Here is an 18,658-nt window from a genome sequence, read left to right as displayed (position 1 = left end):
TATTATTATTATAGGCATTCGGTATATTATGGGAACGTGCTTTTTTTCAATACACGTTCGTTTACATGTATTTCGACGATATTTTCAGACAACATAAATATATCGAGTATAATAATTATTGTTAACGTGCGCGTTTTCATACGACTATAATATATACTACGAGTTGACGAAATATTCTAAGTTGTCCGCCGAATTCGTAATCTGTATACAGGGTGATTTTTTAAGCACGCTCACCCCATTTTTATGCTTAAATTATGCATGTATTCAAATTTTGATTTTTAGAAAAATTTTAAGTGTCATTAAAGACGATAATTTCGATTACTTAGATTTTTCACAACATTTAAGGAGTATCCATCCTGTGGCGATACCAACTTTTGTTTTTCAAACGACAACCTATATGTTTTAAATCAAAATTTGATTCAGATTAATTTTCTGAAAACTTTGACGCATCGTAATCGAAATTTGAACGAAAACTTCCGGAGTTATTCTATTGGAAATATTAAGGAATAAGGATGCGATGATAGTCTATTAAATACTAAAATACATTGTAAATGGATACGAGCTCGATAATTTATTATAATTCGGTATGCAGTATAAAATATTTGTTAATAAGTTAATAATGGTTAAAAATTAATATTGGCCTAATTAATATTAGTATTTAATAGACTATTATCCTTATTCCTTAATATTTCCAATAGAATAACTCCAGAAGTTTTCGTTCAAATTTCGATTACGATACGTCAAAGTTTTCAGAACCTGTATATATATATATATATAGGTACCAAATACAAGGCGATTCGCCGAGCATGTTCAGCCCGCTTTTATCCTCTGACAATTGAAAGTCATTAACTTATATGTATCCACCAAACAGTGGCGTGACGAAGGACTTTATTTGAGGCACGTGCCTCAGCTTAAAGGGTGGTGGGTGTCCTGGAGACTAGAGACATTTCACACATAGTAAATAATTTATTATGTACACACTAAGACTAAGCCAATCATTCTCAGTTACCATTTAAGTGAATACGTAATTATTTATATCAGTAATTATAATTACTAATATAAATTATTGTGCCTCATAAGTTAACGAAGTTCGCCACTGCTACCAAATATAATATACCTCGATAATAATGTCCTTATTCCATCAAATATAAAATATTTTAGTCCAATATAGCCGTATGGCATATAGGTAAGTCGTAAGTACTAGATTGGTAAGGGTGGTTTACATTAAAAAAAATACAAGTTTTATATAGGCACAGGATACTGCTTAAATTTAATATCAGAATTTGAATAAATAAATTATAAAATTAAAAAAATGGGGGTGAGCTTGCTTGGTGAATCATCCTAGCTGTATATATTATTACATATTATATATATTTAATGTTAATTTTACATCCTATATCAATTATAGGTAGACGTCTTAAAAAAATACACTAAAAACATAAAGGTATACCTTACTATATACACACATTGCTGTTAATTTTTCATTGTATAAAAGTGAAATTCCTTATAGCAGCGAGTCGGAAACACTCTTTGTTTTTACGGTAATTACACGGTCTCAAAACATTGGTCGACCGTTATTAAAACGTTTCCCGTCGTGTGCAATCGTGTGTTTGTGTACTATAACTGCTGCAACATTCACCGTCTCAGTTCGCCAAACACACTGAGAATATTTTCTTTATGAGTTCTCAAGCATTTCTATGCGTACGTTGTACACACACACACACACACACTCGTGTCTTTACGTGAAATTCCATCCCTACCGAGCCACCTGCACCCTTTGAAATTACGACTTTTTCAGCGAGCTGCCACTCGCAAGACTGTATGATATTATCTACATTTTGTACCTATATACACACCTATACTTACACGACGAGAGAGATGTTTCGAAAACGTTTACCGACCGGGTAAAGATACGACGACACGGGTCGTCAAAATTATCAAAAGGGCTATTCAAGTGTACCTTCTCTTATCTTTTTTTTTAATACGTTCCACACGCAACGGTCCTTACTATTTCCATGAAGTATATTTATTTTTTTTTTTTTACCATCATCGTGAAAAAACCCGTATAATATCTTGAACTTTTTTCACTTTGTTGGTTTATCGTGTTTATGTACGCGCATCGAACGATTTTTTTTCCACCCGGTACAATTTCACACACACAAGCCCAACATCTCTCTCGGTATACATGTATAATAATATCATACTCTATAATGTAGCTAGGTAAATACTAAATATATATATAGATTGATATCCATCATATACGACTTATGTGTATATAATATGACCTGAGTTGCACGAGCAGATACAATATTATATACTGCCATGCTGATATTTTGAATGAGTGCATATAATAATATAGTTGTTATTGCGAGGGTCAATTGTATTACACCTATTCGACCTATGTATATACCTATATAATAATATGTATTTCACAGTGTTTTACACTTGTACAGTTATACGATGTATATAAGTGAAGCTTTGGTAGATTCTCTATCCACCGTTCACGACATCCTAAATGGTTGTAGAACTCTGGGGTTCAATTACCAACATTTTATTTTATTTTATTGTCTTTATTTGGCTATACCCGCACAAGCCAATTGGCTATCCGTAGAATTATTTTTCGCAGTGGGTACGTATCATTTATGTTAATGGTGGTTGGATAATAGATTGTTACACCAATCGGTTGAGTTTAATATCGGAACAACAACGGCCCTGCTCCTTTTGTGTTATATATATATATATTATGTATTATGTATTTAAGTATATAACTATTAATTTACAAAACGTTGTAGTCAATTATGAATTCATAATAATATTAAAATTGTATTATTGTAAATTGTAAAAGGTTTTAAAAAAATTACTTAAAGATGTAAAATATTATATAGGTACCTACATAAACATTTTAAAATCAAAAATGTACATGGTGCGTATTACAATTATTTGAATAGAACTACCTATATATATTATACTAATATAATGATATAATATATATTATATAGTATAGAATTGTATATAATTTGAGAGGGAATAAGTAGGAGACATAATATTATATTAATATTGTTTACTTAGTTATAGGTGCTATTGGAGTATATTATTGTAACGTAATGTATTGTTAGTTGTTTCTATAAAATAAATATGTACTATAATTATTAACCTCATCGGTGGTCAGTATTATTTTGAGTATAACACATGAAATATATAACTAATGCTTCATTGTGACGGAAGATATTGTAATATTTTTTTTAAAAACTGTGACTAAGGATTTTTAATTTTTTTCATCAGCCTTTGAAACCTTAACCTAGGAGCCTTCTATTAAATTTTCAAGCTTTTTTACCCAACAAATAAAATGTTATTGATATTTATAGAAAAAAAAAGTAAAAAAAAATGGAAACTGAAAATGTCCGTAACCAGCTCAAAATGAGTCAAAATATTTGGAAAATGTTATGATGTATAGAAAATGCTAATATAAACATTCAGTCAAAATGTCATGTACCTACGGTCATTTGTTTTAAAGTTGCACCAAAAACCATAATCGATTTTCTCGAAAACTTTCCCGTTTTTCCTTAATTTTTCTTTTGTTTTTCACGTCGCTTTTGAAAACTACTGAGATATTTTTACTTTTGACCCCCCAAAGTACCAATTAGATTCACTTTCCTAACAGAAAAATTACCGTTGAAGAAAATCCAAGCACTTTTACTGTCCTAAAAGATGATGACAGGCACAAAAAAAAATTTAAAAATTAAAAAAAAAAACACACATCATTATAAAATCAACACATTCATCGCTTTGCTTGGAATCTAAAATTAGAGCGAATTGACCTTTTATAAAATCTAAAGGTAAGATTATTATCCAGGCAACCTCATGGGCTTTTTATTATATTTTAATTTTAACGCTAGTTATGAGTATTTTAAAATTGTAAATTTTTTATATATCTTAAAATACTCATAACTCGTTTTAAAATTAAAATATACTAAAAAGCCCATGAGGTGCCTAGATAATAATATTACCTTTAGATTTTATAAGAAGTCAATTCGCTCTAATTTTTAAATTAACGGAGTTCTGCTGAGCGTAAAATTTGCTATGTTACGAACTTGTAAGATGGAGACAACACATGCGGGTATAACGTCCACTAAATGTTAAAAAAAAGGTGGTTCAATTTTTTACTTGGTTATCATTTATGAATTTTTGCCTTATAGTTTCAGTATTGTTGGTCTGACCGTAAGTGGTGTAAGTATACAACCCTGCCTGTCCGCCTGCAGTCGCTCAGTATTTAACAAATAATCGATATTGTATCCGGGAATCACAAGGGAAAATTATGAATATTATTAAATTATTAATTTTATTTCACCCGATAGTGTATTTTATATTATATATACCTAAAGTATGTTTTAATATTCGTGAGTAACGCTTATTATATTGGTTTTAGGCTTCAGCATGACGTCTATGCACAAGATTAGAAGCCATTTCATGATTGGTAACACACCCTGTTCACTTTATAGCGTGATTCGGTATTATAAAAGATTACCGTGTATAACATCTATAGAAGAACCCTTATACGTGTATTTTTTTCGTACGTCGAAAGAAAAGAAATATCGATGCACCTAGATACCTATATACCTATAAGTTTTTACCTTTACCGGGAAATTTCGCCAATGAAATGTATAAATTAGAACCATTTGGGTAGGTATGAAAAATAATTTAGGGAACGAGTGAACCCGCAATACTCACAACAACACGATATTATGGTCTATGGACAATATTAATATAAATGATATACAGTTTACATTTTATGATTATAATGTGCTTGACACGGTTTGGATATATTATGTGTCCATAAATATTATGATTGGAGATCTTTTACAGATGCATATTATGTCATTTTTCCTGCTATATCAGTTGATCCTTCTATAAATCGAAACTGTTCAACATTCACGTGCGTTCGTTTATATTTTACAATACTCAATATTATATTTGGATATTATCTCGCATTTAGACATTTAGTTATTAGTTGATTACTTATTAATTACGTGTACCTACTACCTACCTATATAGTCTGAATGGCTGTATATTGTGTAATGTATATTATATACTACTGTATATGGATGCTAGATGCATAATATTATTTATTTGATTTTTATTAAAAATTATTGTTTCTTTGAGTCTTTTCCGTTTTTATATTTATTTATTGTTATTATACATATAGGGCATAGGGTATTTCACAAGCTTGTACAAGTACAATAATATTGTTCATCTGCCTCCTACCATAATAATATGGCCTTTACCTAAAGGTCTTAAACGTAATTATGTCATCATGACATAATTTATATTTTATACCTATAAGATCATACAATAGCTTTATTTATATTTACAAATGCAGTAAAAATTATAAAATATTGATATTTTCAAAATTTAATAATAAAATAATGTAAATTGATTTTTTTCACTTGGAGTAAGTATTTCATAGAAAAAAACTTCAAAAAGAGAACAAAAATTGAATTTGAAATGAAATTAATGAATGCAGTTCAAGGTTCAACCTTTCAAAAGAAACATTTCAATAGGTAGTATGAAGTATACTTAAAACGTATTTATACTTACATTAGCAGTATAACTGACGTTGTATTTATAAACAATATATTATGTACTACATTTTATTATTTAATGATATACTTAGGTATCTGTTTCCAATTAAATATATTTTTTCAACAAAATGTGGATTTTTTTTAAATGTGTTTATTATTTTAATTTAATTTAAAATTATAATAGTAATACTCACAAGACATTGAAATATTTACCTTTTTTACTTTATGCATTTAAGATTTTTAAAAATACCAACGTAGGAATGCATTCAATTTTACGAGTTTTATTTACAATTAAGTATTTGTAGCATACTTCCGAAACAAGAGATGAAAATTGACGACTGACCACTGACTATAGGCACTAAGTACTAGTAATGTAAAGGAAAGTTTTAACAATTATCATATTTGTTTTCGTTTTATAATCGCAAAAGGAAAACTAAATACAAAGTCTTTGAAATGTAAGTTTCATCAAATATTATGTGCACATACCTTATCAGTAGTCATAAATAATAGAAGTGTTCACATTTATATTTAAGTTCTGTCCAATATCTATGTATGTCCTAATTATTCAGGAGGGGTAATATTATGATTTTAAACTCTAGCCACTATTAGTTCTTTATAATAACATTAAACGCATATAATATTAAACACAAGAGATATTATTATCATGGCAATATCACATGAATAAAATAGTATTATTTTCAAATTTAAAATGTTACTTTACTAAAAATATACACGTAAGTACATATACAAGGTATACAACTAGAGTACTATAATAGAAGCTACTAACCGCATTCCCATACTTTATGGCTTATATACTTGCCAAGAATACAATATAATGTATATACATTTTTTTTCCAAATCGAACATTATTAACAAGCACCAATATGTCACATGCCTGATATGTATTACCTATAAAATTGTGAAGACGGGATACCTTAAAAAAAATGCTAACAGAGAAGTGATTAGACCAGCCGACTAACCCCGTGCGCACACTTATGCCTGCATAGTCTGTACCTATGTGGCTATATGTCCTATATATATATGACCATAGGTATGTTTTTGTTGTAACACCATGTTTTAAGCATAAAATTGAACGTATGGCTTTTAACATTATATTTTGTTGCATGACCATTTTGTGTGAAAGACTAACCAGTAAACCGTAAACTGAATAAAAAAAATTTTTTTTCTAGTTGCCTGCATTATCAGTTTAGTTCCATATAGAACGCTCGGATCGAATAAAACATAATATCTACTGCCTATTGTTAATGATAATTTTTGAAGCATTACAAATAAGCTATAAATTATTATCATATTTTTTGTAAAAATATTTTATTGTAAACTAGTAGGTAAACTAGTATAGGTACCTATATTTATTCTAATATCTGTTTGCATAATATATTCCGTAATAATCTGTTTAATAGTTTTTCTTATAATTAAATATTACAATGATCATTATACTATAACGAACTATACAATTATAAATTGTGATTTTAATTCCGATTGTCAATCATTTGAATGTCTTAATGGTTGTATTGTCAGGATCAGGAACAACGATACCTATATTATAGATTATAGACAAAAGAAGATAGAAAAATAACCATTTTAAGAATGGCATGGGCAAAACACTATATTACATTAATTACAATATATTATATGCTTGCATAGTTGCATAATATTATAGTCACATCGTTTTAACTGGACACGTTTAGTTTTTAGACATTGAAATATATTAAACTAATGTTGATGTAGATAAAAAAAAACATAGGTGCCCAAATTAAAGTATAATCTGATAATAAAACGAGGGTCAGCAGACTCTATATAAGTGTAAAAAGAATTAATAACTATTAATTAAATGATATTATATCAAGTACAGTTTATTTTTATCATCACATGTAATAAAAATTGTAAAATGTCGTTAACATTTTGTAAAAAGTAAAAACTATGTTTATTTTTCTACGATGGTCGTACAATCGTACCATAGTTGACCGTAACATTTAACTTTACATTCTAGTGTTCTACAATATAGTCCACTGTTTAATATGTAATATACGGTGGTTATATAGGTGCATATTATACACCTATAATAGGTGGTAGGTATTGGTATTCTACTTATTTTTTAAATTCGACGTAGGTAGGTATACTGCAATATTAATAAAGGTCCATTAATACGGTTGCTATGCTCAGTAGAGGTCAATATAAATATATAATAATAGTGGCCTGATATTTCTCAAAACGCTTCGAAAACATATCAAAAAAGCTAATTGAATTGAATATAGCTGTAAAATATGTAGGTTACGATCCAAACAAAAATAAAAAGAGTAATAATAATAGTTCCGTGAACCGATGACATTTTTATGTGCGTAGTTCGTAAGGGAAATCGTTTTCATCATAATATAAAATTCACATTTTCTTATAGGACGGCTACTATCCAGATATATACCTATATACCTATATACAAAAAACCAGTTTCCAAAACGATGTTAATAAAAAAAAGCCGCTCGATTGAGACGTTCGAGAAGAAAAAAAATACACCGTGTACACAACAACCTACATATAATCGTCTCGGACCGTCTTGCATACATAGGTACGTATAGAACCATCGCCCTTGGAACCAATTTTCCTCGTCGGTATTGAAAAATACGCATACCTATATAATATATATAATATAATATTCTATTATACGTATACCTTCCGCGCATTATATCCTATATGGCTGTATATGTATTATTATAATATTATGGATGTCGAAAAACGCGCACCGCATTCACTGTTCCACGACAAACGGTTATCAACCAACCGCACTCCTTGTTTCTATACAGGCACCTACTACCACCTATATACCTACCATCCATCAGGTATTGATCAAACTTTATACATGATTTTATATTGTTATATATACGCACAAAAAACCATCGAACGGCCAAACCGTGTTGTCGTGAAGCTCTACATAATATTATAATATTGTACGACAGTCGGCCGGTCATCGCTTGTACCTCTATTACAATAAAAATATAGTCGCCGACGATAGATCCTGCAGCGACGCCAATATACGGCTTCCGGTAACAGCAGACGACTGCTTTCGGAACGAAACGGAATACATTATAACACGATTTTTACCACGGTATACTATAAATATACACCTGTGCAATCGGGTTCAGCTGCATATTATCATCGTGTCGGTCGGCTACACACATGCCTCCTCCTCCAACCCACAAATAATGCCTGCCTGCCTATCCCGGACACGCGATCGAGGTGGAAAATACGTTAAATGTACAATGTTATCGGTATAATAACGGCGAAAAAAATAGAAAGCCGTCGCGCGGGGCGGTGGGTGGAACGGGGGAAGAATTTTTGAAGACCAACAATATTATTATATTGTTATTAATAATTATTGTCGTCCGTATCCTGGTGATCCCTACTCAGCGACGTGGTCGTTAAAAATCATAATACGCGCATACAGGGCACACGATGATAATCGTGTATACAGCCGGCAATACGCGCGCGCGTTGCACAGATCCGGAAGGAGGAATGCTGTATCTCCGGCGGATTTAGCGTGTAAGTAGGTTGACCGGCCGGCCGCCGAATCGCCTCCGGGCAGCTATGCACACCAGGACACGTGAACTTTCCCGTGCACACCGAACTGGCCGTCGTCCACGGCGGCGGCGGCGGCTTCATTCATTTTTCAACTCGCCGCTCTCTTCAAGGTCGATTTGCCGAAATTCATATCATTATAATAATATTATTACCGCCGTATCGCACGCAGTGTCCATGTGTGCTCGCCGACAAACGGGTCCACGTGATATTTACGCGAAATTATTTGTAGTTATTTATAGATTCGCGCGTTCCGCGGTTGAAGCTCATTCGACGCCGCGCAGATCCGACCGCCGTCGGGTTGCACAATTATTTATTGCTGTTATATTGTTATAATCGTCGTCGTCGACCCACCTCGGCAGTCGTGTGTACCCACCACTCGAGTCCGTCGAGCAAACAGAAAATGTCTAGATAAATGCATCATGTTTGTTTGTGCGTGTGTTGGAGTGTATATTGGCTCGGTCCAACAGACTTTTAAATTATAAAACATCCAGGTTTGTTGTTTATTGAAAAAAAAAAATACCTACATAACATTTTGGGTCGACGATTTAATAATAATTATAATGAGGTAATAAAAAAAAGAAATTACAACTATAGAGTATCATCGCAGTTCGAAGGTTCGACGAGTGGAAAATATGTGCTCGCGGTGCTCGGGTGAATGATGACAAGTCAAAAACAAAGTTAGGAAAACAACAAAATTAATTAGTCAATATTTTGAATATTGGTTTTACGATTTGTACTATTATAATTTATATTATATCAAACAATATGCTTTGTCCGAAAACCGAACTGAACGCATAATATTTACCAATTCATATTATTATCACTACATGGATTATATGATTATTATTATTATACAATACACATGGTCATTACTCATTAGGGCATTAGCAATCATTATTATTACGATTTATGACAAAATAATGACGTTTAATATTATAACGGTCTCTGCAGCATGTATAATCCATTGCTATAGTTAATGTGTTAAATAATAAATAATATTATATTATAACTAACACATTAACAACTATAGCGCAACGGATCGAATCGTTGCCAAAACGCATGGTTGAGTGTATTTTTGTGAATGATGCCAGAATATAATACATATAGGTACCTATGTCTATTGTACAAATACGAATTTGTTTGATATTGTGATTTTAAATAATAACAGACAACAGTGATATAATAAACGCGTCATTGACATTTTAAATCGATTTGAATTTGTAATGTTTTTGTTACACTGGTGTCTGTGCCGTAATCCGTACATAATTTGAAAAATATTTGGCTTTTGTGTATTTAATGTAAAACTGACTCTATAGTATATTATAATAAACACACAACGTCACCAGCTATAATACAACTACCGTTGAACTGTATTCGGTCTACATTTTATCTGAACTAAATGAAATAAGAAAATGCGACAATAAACTTACTATTTGAGTGTACCTACTACCTATAGCTGATTACTATAAATTAAAAATATTATTTTTATTTGAATAAAGTAAAACAAATGTCGTATTCACAGTTGTTCAGTTTTACATAATTTGTAATGACGTGTGTGCAGCTTACTTCTTTGATATATTTTAGGTTATTCAAATTATTTAAGTTTTAAACAAATAAAATATTTTACTTATTCTGTTGATAATACTCTCATAATTTGTTAGATAAACTAGTAAACTACAATAACCATAATATACCGCATTACATTAGTAGATATTGACTATTGTTTAAACTGGGTATTTTGTAAGTACCTCTATATAATATGAGCAGGGGTGGTTCCAGGGAGGGGCCCTAGCCCCCCCCCCCCCCAAGCCCAAAATCCGTATTTCTAAAAAAATTGTATATTGCTAACAAAAAATTACAAACAATAAAACATATTATAGTATCGACTATTATAGACACGTAAGGCTGCGTGTACATTGGGGAGCGGCGAGCGTCGAGCGTCGAGCGGCAGCGTCAGCGGTGACGACGCTCGGCGAGCGGTGAGCGGCTATGTGTATACATTGAGGAGCGTTATTTTTCAGCGGCATGCTGTTTTTCATTCAACAACAAATATACATTTGCCCAATTTTTACAGTTGTAGTTCATCTGTTCTGTGAAAATGTCGTTCATCACAGTGGAACGTCTCTCTTTAATCTTAGACAATCCGTTTTTACGAAGTAAAATGTTAAAAAAGAAAAGAGTTGGCGTTCACCCGATTAACCGCACCCGGAAAATGTATGGAGAGTTCCATCATTTGTATGCTGATTTAAGAAAATCACCAACTAAATTTTTCGAATATCTCCGAATGTCGATTGGGACTTACGACTTTATTTTAAAGAGAATCGGTAAACGAATTCAAAAGAAAACGACTAATTTTAAGAAGCCGATTTCAAATGCTGAAAGGTTGTATGTAACTTTAAGGTAAGTAACATTATAATCAATTTCGTTATTTATTATTATTTTTTTAAAGATATTAATAGTTTAAACAAACAATTAAACTGTACTTTTTTAATAACAAGATAAATACATTTTAAATACATAATTTATAAAAAAATACTCACCTATTACTGAGGTGATTAAAAAAATATTAAATAAACAGAATGTTCTCCTTTTATATGTTAAAATTAATAATACATAATATACAATATATTCATACAAGTTTAAAATAGTAAATACTGTATTGCCTATGAGTATATCTATGATAAAATATTTGTATAAGTTTTTTTCAAAATGGTTCCGGTAGAATATGATTATAAGGATCTTGACTATTTACCGGCAACATTAACTCAGTAGTCTGATTATTTACCGGCAACATTAACTCAGAATTCTGATTATTTCTCAAACTTGAAGTAATCGGTACATTTTGATCAATGGAGTTGGACCTAGTTGTAGTAGTGTTGTTAGGTAAAACCCACTGAGATGATTCGTTAGTTGTAAACGGAAAGGCTGCGGTTGATGAAGGGAGTAGATAAGGCTGGTAATTATTTTGATGAACATTTTTTTTCATTCTATAGGCATTCAACACTACATTCTGAATTTGAGTCCTTACCTCCAGTTTTTCTAGTGGATCAAATTCTTTAATGTATGGTAGGAAACTTAATAGGAACTGTGCATCTGGATCATCATTTGTTTTAGTTTCTCGTTCCTGTGCTCTTTGAAGTATAGCTATTTTTTGTTTTTCCAGTTCCAAAAATGTGTGAGTGTCGTCTTCATCGGCGCGCCTTTTCTTTTTTTTGGATTTTGGCATAGAAAGTGAATGTTTTGTTGATTCAGCTGAGGGTGATAATACGTCAGTTATACTACTAGTACCCATTACATCAATATCGCTTTCGATGCAGTGACCATCATCGTTAGTTTCCTCAAATATAGGTGATTGGATATTTTGCTCTTCTGCAGTAACAAGATTTCCGGACAAACAACTGGGCATTAATGAATCTTTAACAAACATCATCTGATTGAAAAATTGCCATTTTGATTTGTAATCACTACCACCATCACCAGAACGACGAACTGGTTCTTTTTGCAACTCTTTTCTAAATTTGTCTTTTAAGTTTTTCCACTTAGCTTTTATTTCATTACCTATAATTATTCAAATTCTTTACAAACTGTTTGGTATTATGTAATCTATTATGTAACAATTTGTAACCACCAAAAAAAAATTTGTAACCGAACCAGTACCGCGGAAAACAGAGTTCAAAGTTCCGGGTGCCAGGGTAACGTTATAATTAAAATTTCGACTTGAAAACTGTTTGGCATTATGACATTATGTAATCAGTTATGTAAGATATTTTACTATTTTAGTTAATTAAACCAGGGTTTTCCGGGACACTTGTGTGGTTAAAAGTAGAAATTACTAAGTTACTCAGTATAATATATTAATATGTTTAAATTCAGGGGCGCCATTTGAGTTTTATAATAGGGGTGCCAAAATTTAAGCAAGCAACTTTTTTTTAGAATGATAAATACAGATATCGTTTGTATGTAAGTCGCTTGTATGGGGTTAAACTCTTGAAGGACATATTTTAATGAATTCAAATTATTCATTAATAATTTGTTTGCTTTTTGGTATAGATCTAAAAATATTTAGTACCTAGGTATAGCCGTATAGGTAACTTTTTTTTTCCAGTTTTCAACCGACGGCGCCACGGGAACTGCTTTCGCATTCTTCCGCGATCCGTATAGGTATCTACATTTAATTAATGCAATTTATTCCAAATAAAATTAATACATTATATTTATTTATTAACTTATTATAATGAATAATAATACAATATTCCATACAGTATACTTTAGTTTTTTAAATTAATTATGCTATTCTAGCTTATGGCTAAAATGGCGCCCCTGTGTTTAATGGTAGGTATATTAATTATATGACTATCATAATATGATATATAACTATAATATTATAGTAATACTTATATTTTATTTAATTATCACTAATACGCTTCCTAGGTCGTTATTTTAAATTCATATTATATTACCTAATACCTTATTATATTGTATTATTTTGTTATATTTACAAAATCACTAATAATAAATGAATGTTATATTTTAAAAAGGTATTTATCAACTGGAATTTCTTTTCGAAACTTATCGTTTTCAATGCGAATGGGTGCATGTACCATATCAAAGATTGTTCATGAAGTTTGTCTAGTCATATGGGAAGAATTTGTACATGACTTTATGCCAGTTCCTACAAAACAACATTGGGAAAAAGTTGCTAAGGACTATTATAATCGATGGGGTTTTCCGAACTGCATTGGGTCTTTAGATGGGAAACATTGCCAAATTAAGTGTCCAAAAAATTCAGGATCGAGCTACTTCAATTATCTCAAATACTTTTCATTGGTTCTACAAGGAGTTGCAGATGCAGACAAAAAGTTTTTGACAGTTGAGGTAGGAGCAAGAGGAAAGCAGAGCGATGGAGGAACATTTGCATCTTCGGCACTTTTTCATTTAATGGATAGTAATAGTTTAAATGTACCACCTGAAAAAAATTTACCAGGAACAAATATCAAGGTACCTCATGTTTTAATCGGAGATGAAGCCTACCCGTTAAAGCCATATTTAATGAGACCTTTTCCTTCCCGAACCTTAACACCGGCAAAAGAACGTTTTAATGATAATTTATCAAGAGCGCGTAAATGTATTGAATGTACATTTGGAATATTACGTGCCAAATGGAGATTGCTTGGAAAGGAGATCGAGGTCAGTTCAAAAAAAGCCGTAATTATAATTAAATGTATGTGTTTATTGCATAACATTGTCAGAGAAAAAGATGGCGATACTGATTTAGACTATTGTAATGTTATGTTGGACACACATAACAATTATTGGGAAAATGAAAATTTAAATCAACGAGCAAGAGGTACAAATGCTCTTCAAAGGGCAAAAGAAGTAAGAGATGCATTCGTGGATTATTTTTTAAATAACGCATCATGATCAGTACATACATTATACACAATGGACAACGTTTTATTAATACAAATTATAAAATCATTAAATTTAGTTTAAAATAAATAATAAATGCCTTAAATTTATGTTGGTACTTATTGTTATTTGTTAGTTCACAGAAAACTTGATGTACAACTGAATCTCGTAGGTATTAATTTTAATTTATTCCTAATATAATAATTTTAACACGAATATTAATGTGTTTATATTATTGGACGGATTCAAAAAATTGTACATGAGATAATATTATCAATGTTGGTTGCACCAACTATAATAATATCATTATATTATAATCACATATTTTCTTTATCGCAGAATAGACTAAATTTAATCTATTCTGTGGTTTTATTTATAAAATTTAAAACTTATACATATTTATATTTGAAATGTCACCACCACATGACGTAGTGTGTGCATGATGTAGATAATAATAATAATTTTAAGTTATAGTAACTAAAATAGACTATTATAGCGTAAAAACAATTAGTTTCCTACTGCTATACGAAAATACTTAATACTGCATAATGCATGTTATATTTAATAAGTTCGTTATATATTAATACATGTTTACTGAATGTCGAAAAACATAAGTCAGGTAAGTATATTGCAAATATAAATCAGTTTATTTATTTTTTTATTCATTTTAAATAATATGTTTTGTAAATAATGTTTTGATCACCTACACATTGTGTACGTTATTGTTGACACTTGATAAAATACCTGTTTTAGTTAATAATACCTGGTTTTCCTAGTGATTTTCCTATTTCTTCCCACATTTTCTTGTTCCGTTCTACATTTTTATATTGAGGATGTGTATCATCCCACAGGCAAGGTCTTGTTTGGACCTCAGAAATAATAATTTCTCTCATACTTTCTACAGAACGTGTGTCTTCCATAGTTCAAAAGCAACTAGCACGAAAATATAGTGAATAGTGATATCATAATTTCATAAGCGTTGAGCGTCGAAATTCAAACATGTTCGATCTGCGACGCGCCGCTGGACTGTCGCTCGCCGCTGCCGCTCGCCGCTCGCGGTCAATGTACACACTTCAATATAATTTACATAGGCTTAAAATTTTATTGCGACGCGCCGCTCGACGCTCGACGCTCGCCGCTCGCCAATGTACACGCGGCCTAAAAGTATGTATAATTATTGGAGGTAACGTCGGTGTTTGACTTGTAGCATGTATGTATGGACTACGAGAATACTAATTAAGTAAAAAAGACTTGAATTTGTGTTATAAAAATTGTTGTTTTGTATTTGTTATTATAAGTTTTGTGAAAATTATAACTATTAGCCCCCCCCCCCCCCCCCACAAACAAGTCTCTGGAACCGCTCCTGAATATGAGCTTGTAAGTTGTAATGCACGTAGTCGTATAGCCACCCAAATACTTGCAGTAAGTAATATAGCGCTAACCGTATAAATATTATCCAGTATTCCAGTAGTCAGTACTTCAGTAGGTACTCTGGGTACTCATAATACGTTGGAGAAATATGTGGTCTGCGATTAAATTACTTAACAGAACTTCAATATTAACACAAAAATGCAGTAGCAAAATAGATCTAACTATATTATGTAAAACTCATAATCATTAACTATAAATAGTAAATAGTAACTCTTATAATAACAAACAATAATACCTATGTATAACAAATTGTCGAGGGTCGTGAAACGAATGGAAAACAATAGTAGGTTGTAAGCCTGGAGGTACCTAACCCTGAAGGTACTTACTAGGTAGGTAATGATTACCCCAACAAAATATTTATTCAAATTGTGTTCTTTTCATTAATCTCCCCTTCACCTTGGATATACTCGTAAAGTTAACAAAGTGATAAATGACTCGTATAGTGTATACCGATTGGCTAGCATATCTAGAGTAACACGAACAATGGTATACACAAAACCCGGGTCGTGTAATAATTCTCCACCGTCACGGAAATATAATTATGTTTACCTACCGATTTACATAGAGCCATGAGATTGTTAGATACATAGTTTTTTCCGCAAGAGGAAATATACTAATAAACTATAAAGTCAACAATAATTACATTTGGCTTTATAATTTTACTAATCAATTTACAATTTTACGTCATTACAATATGTATTTAGTGATTTGTGACGTATTGACGATGTATGGTTTTGGTATATGCTTTGACTTTTGACGCTGTTCATAAAATTATATTAGAAGCACGTTACTATAGAAATCGACCATAAAATTATATTAATCCAATACACACATTCTAAGTGATTTGGTTTACTTGGTTAAACCTTAATTCAATTAAATTAGTTTAGTAAGTTTAATTAAATTAGTCTTTAGTAGGTTTATCTTCAAAATATATTTTAATTAAATATCAGTTTTATTGAACACATTATTGACATAATCTTTTTTTCTAGTCATCTAAGTGTGTAACAATAAACTTATGAAATTACTGTGCATTTATGTTTTTCTGCTCTACATACCTACGAATAGCAAAAGGGAAGTAGGTTAAAATTTATTTCATGTATGCGTTTTTAATTTTGATAACTACCTATACCTATTTGATACGCCCACGCATGGTAAATAGTCCATAATATACAACACATAAATATAAAAAGTAGATACATTTTGTTTTCCATCGAAACTATATAAAACAAAAGTTAACATTGGTATTTTGGATTTGTATAATATTATTGTTTTTACTTAAAACTAATTTCGATTGTAAAATATAATTAATGTATCATTTATAATATACCTATATATAATATATTATTATTATATATTGTATACATATTTTTATTATATTATAATACTTTCATCCATTTATTTTATACAATATTCATAATCTATAATAAATACAGGCGTTATACATGTAATAGGCTAAGTGCGTTCTTATGTTTACCAATTTATATCTGACAGTTAGGTACTAAAACAATTTTGAATTTTCCCGGAGCAGGATTTTTTATAAAAAACAACTGCCTACCATAATTTTAATATAATACTGTTAAAAAAAGTTATTAAAGACTGTAGGTATGAATAATTATAAATTTTTGAACGTTATTCAAACGCAGCATTGTCCATTATATTTTGGTGCATTTACTTTATAATTAATGCTGCTGGCCTCAATATAAACTTAGCGACGAATATATGCAGTTAACTAGGGAAGTAAAAGGAATGCTCATCTATGATAGGTTGTAGGTAAATAAATATTTAATTGTATTGAAAATATAAGAAGCTATAAAAAAAGATAAATTATTTAGTTTTAAAATACGTCATGACCTAATAAGGATTCATAAAAAATAAATTTGATTATTTTATCCCTAATAGTTCAAATTTAAAACGTTTACAGTAAAAACACGTTGACAAATAATGGTGACTTGAGACTATTAAAGAATTCAAACCATGATCTTAACTGACCAATACTCTGCAATTTATGTAATAAAATATATTATGGTGTCCGCATACCTAGCCAGCTTAAATTACTATTATTTTCGTAAGGGAATCGTACATATATATATATAAGTATATAATGCACCGTTAGCAGCACCGAAGCAGGTGCCTTTACACAATGCTCGATCGCATATACGTACGGTGTTTGCCTTACCGTACACAGGTTAAGAGTTAAGAAGCCATGAACTGTAATATTATGCAGCATCAATAACTCACTTTTTGTGTCCAAGAAAATGTGTGTCGTATCCGACGTTTCGTCCGAATCCAAAGGCAGGCCAGTCGTAAGATAACAATAAAAAAAAAAAAAAAAACGAGTCGAGAAACGACAACAATAACGCGTACACCCACTCAAACGCACCGGACAAACGCACGAAAACGATTAAAATTTTGAAAACAAAAAAACGACACTTGTTTCGAACGAATCGAAAATAATAACGAACGATGCCGCGGCATTCGCGTCACATGCCGATAGATCGAAAAATCAATTAAACAAGTCGATTCGCACTGAAACGCACACACTCTCACATGTCCGAGACGTCGGAATATCAAACGCCACGGTGTAGCACACGACGACGACGACGACGACGGAGTGTATGAACGCACCAAACCACACACGCGCGCGC

The 18,658-nt window shown here is 31.2% G+C and overlaps 3 protein-coding genes across 3 annotated transcripts in view; 1 reads left to right on the top strand and 2 right to left on the bottom strand.

The window, feature by feature from the left end:
* LOC132949775 (rap guanine nucleotide exchange factor 2) overlaps positions 1-18,658 on the bottom strand; it is an 87,138-nt gene extending 68,480 nt beyond the window's left edge. The window contains exon 1 of the mRNA XM_061020846.1: positions 18,252-18,658. The gene's annotated coding sequence lies outside the window, so the exon portion shown is untranslated. The remainder of the gene's footprint in view (positions 1-18,251) is intronic.
* LOC132948304 (uncharacterized) lies at positions 11,764-12,735 on the bottom strand (the record flags this gene model as incomplete). The annotated part of the gene is made up of 1 exon (XM_061018720.1): positions 11,764-12,735. A coding segment is annotated over one exon (858 nt), but the record flags the coding sequence as incomplete, so codon positions are not given.
* On the top strand, positions 13,761-14,594 carry LOC132948302 (uncharacterized). Its single transcript, XM_061018719.1, has one exon. It carries the CDS (start codon positions 13,761-13,763, stop codon positions 14,592-14,594), a length of 834 nt encoding a protein of 277 aa, XP_060874702.1.

Source organism: Metopolophium dirhodum, chromosome 7, assembly GCF_019925205.1.
Source record: "Metopolophium dirhodum isolate CAU chromosome 7, ASM1992520v1, whole genome shotgun sequence".
Lineage (NCBI taxonomy): Eukaryota > Metazoa > Arthropoda > Insecta > Hemiptera > Aphididae > Metopolophium > Metopolophium dirhodum.
Note: the sequence above shows the minus strand (reverse complement) of the source record. Positions and strands in the feature narration are given on the sequence as shown.

What these genes read in the sequence shown, in the direction of transcription:
- LOC132948302 (XM_061018719.1), top strand. Translation starts at nt 13,761, where the DNA reads ATGGGTGCATGTACCATATCAAAGATTGTTCATGAAGTTTGTCTAGTC.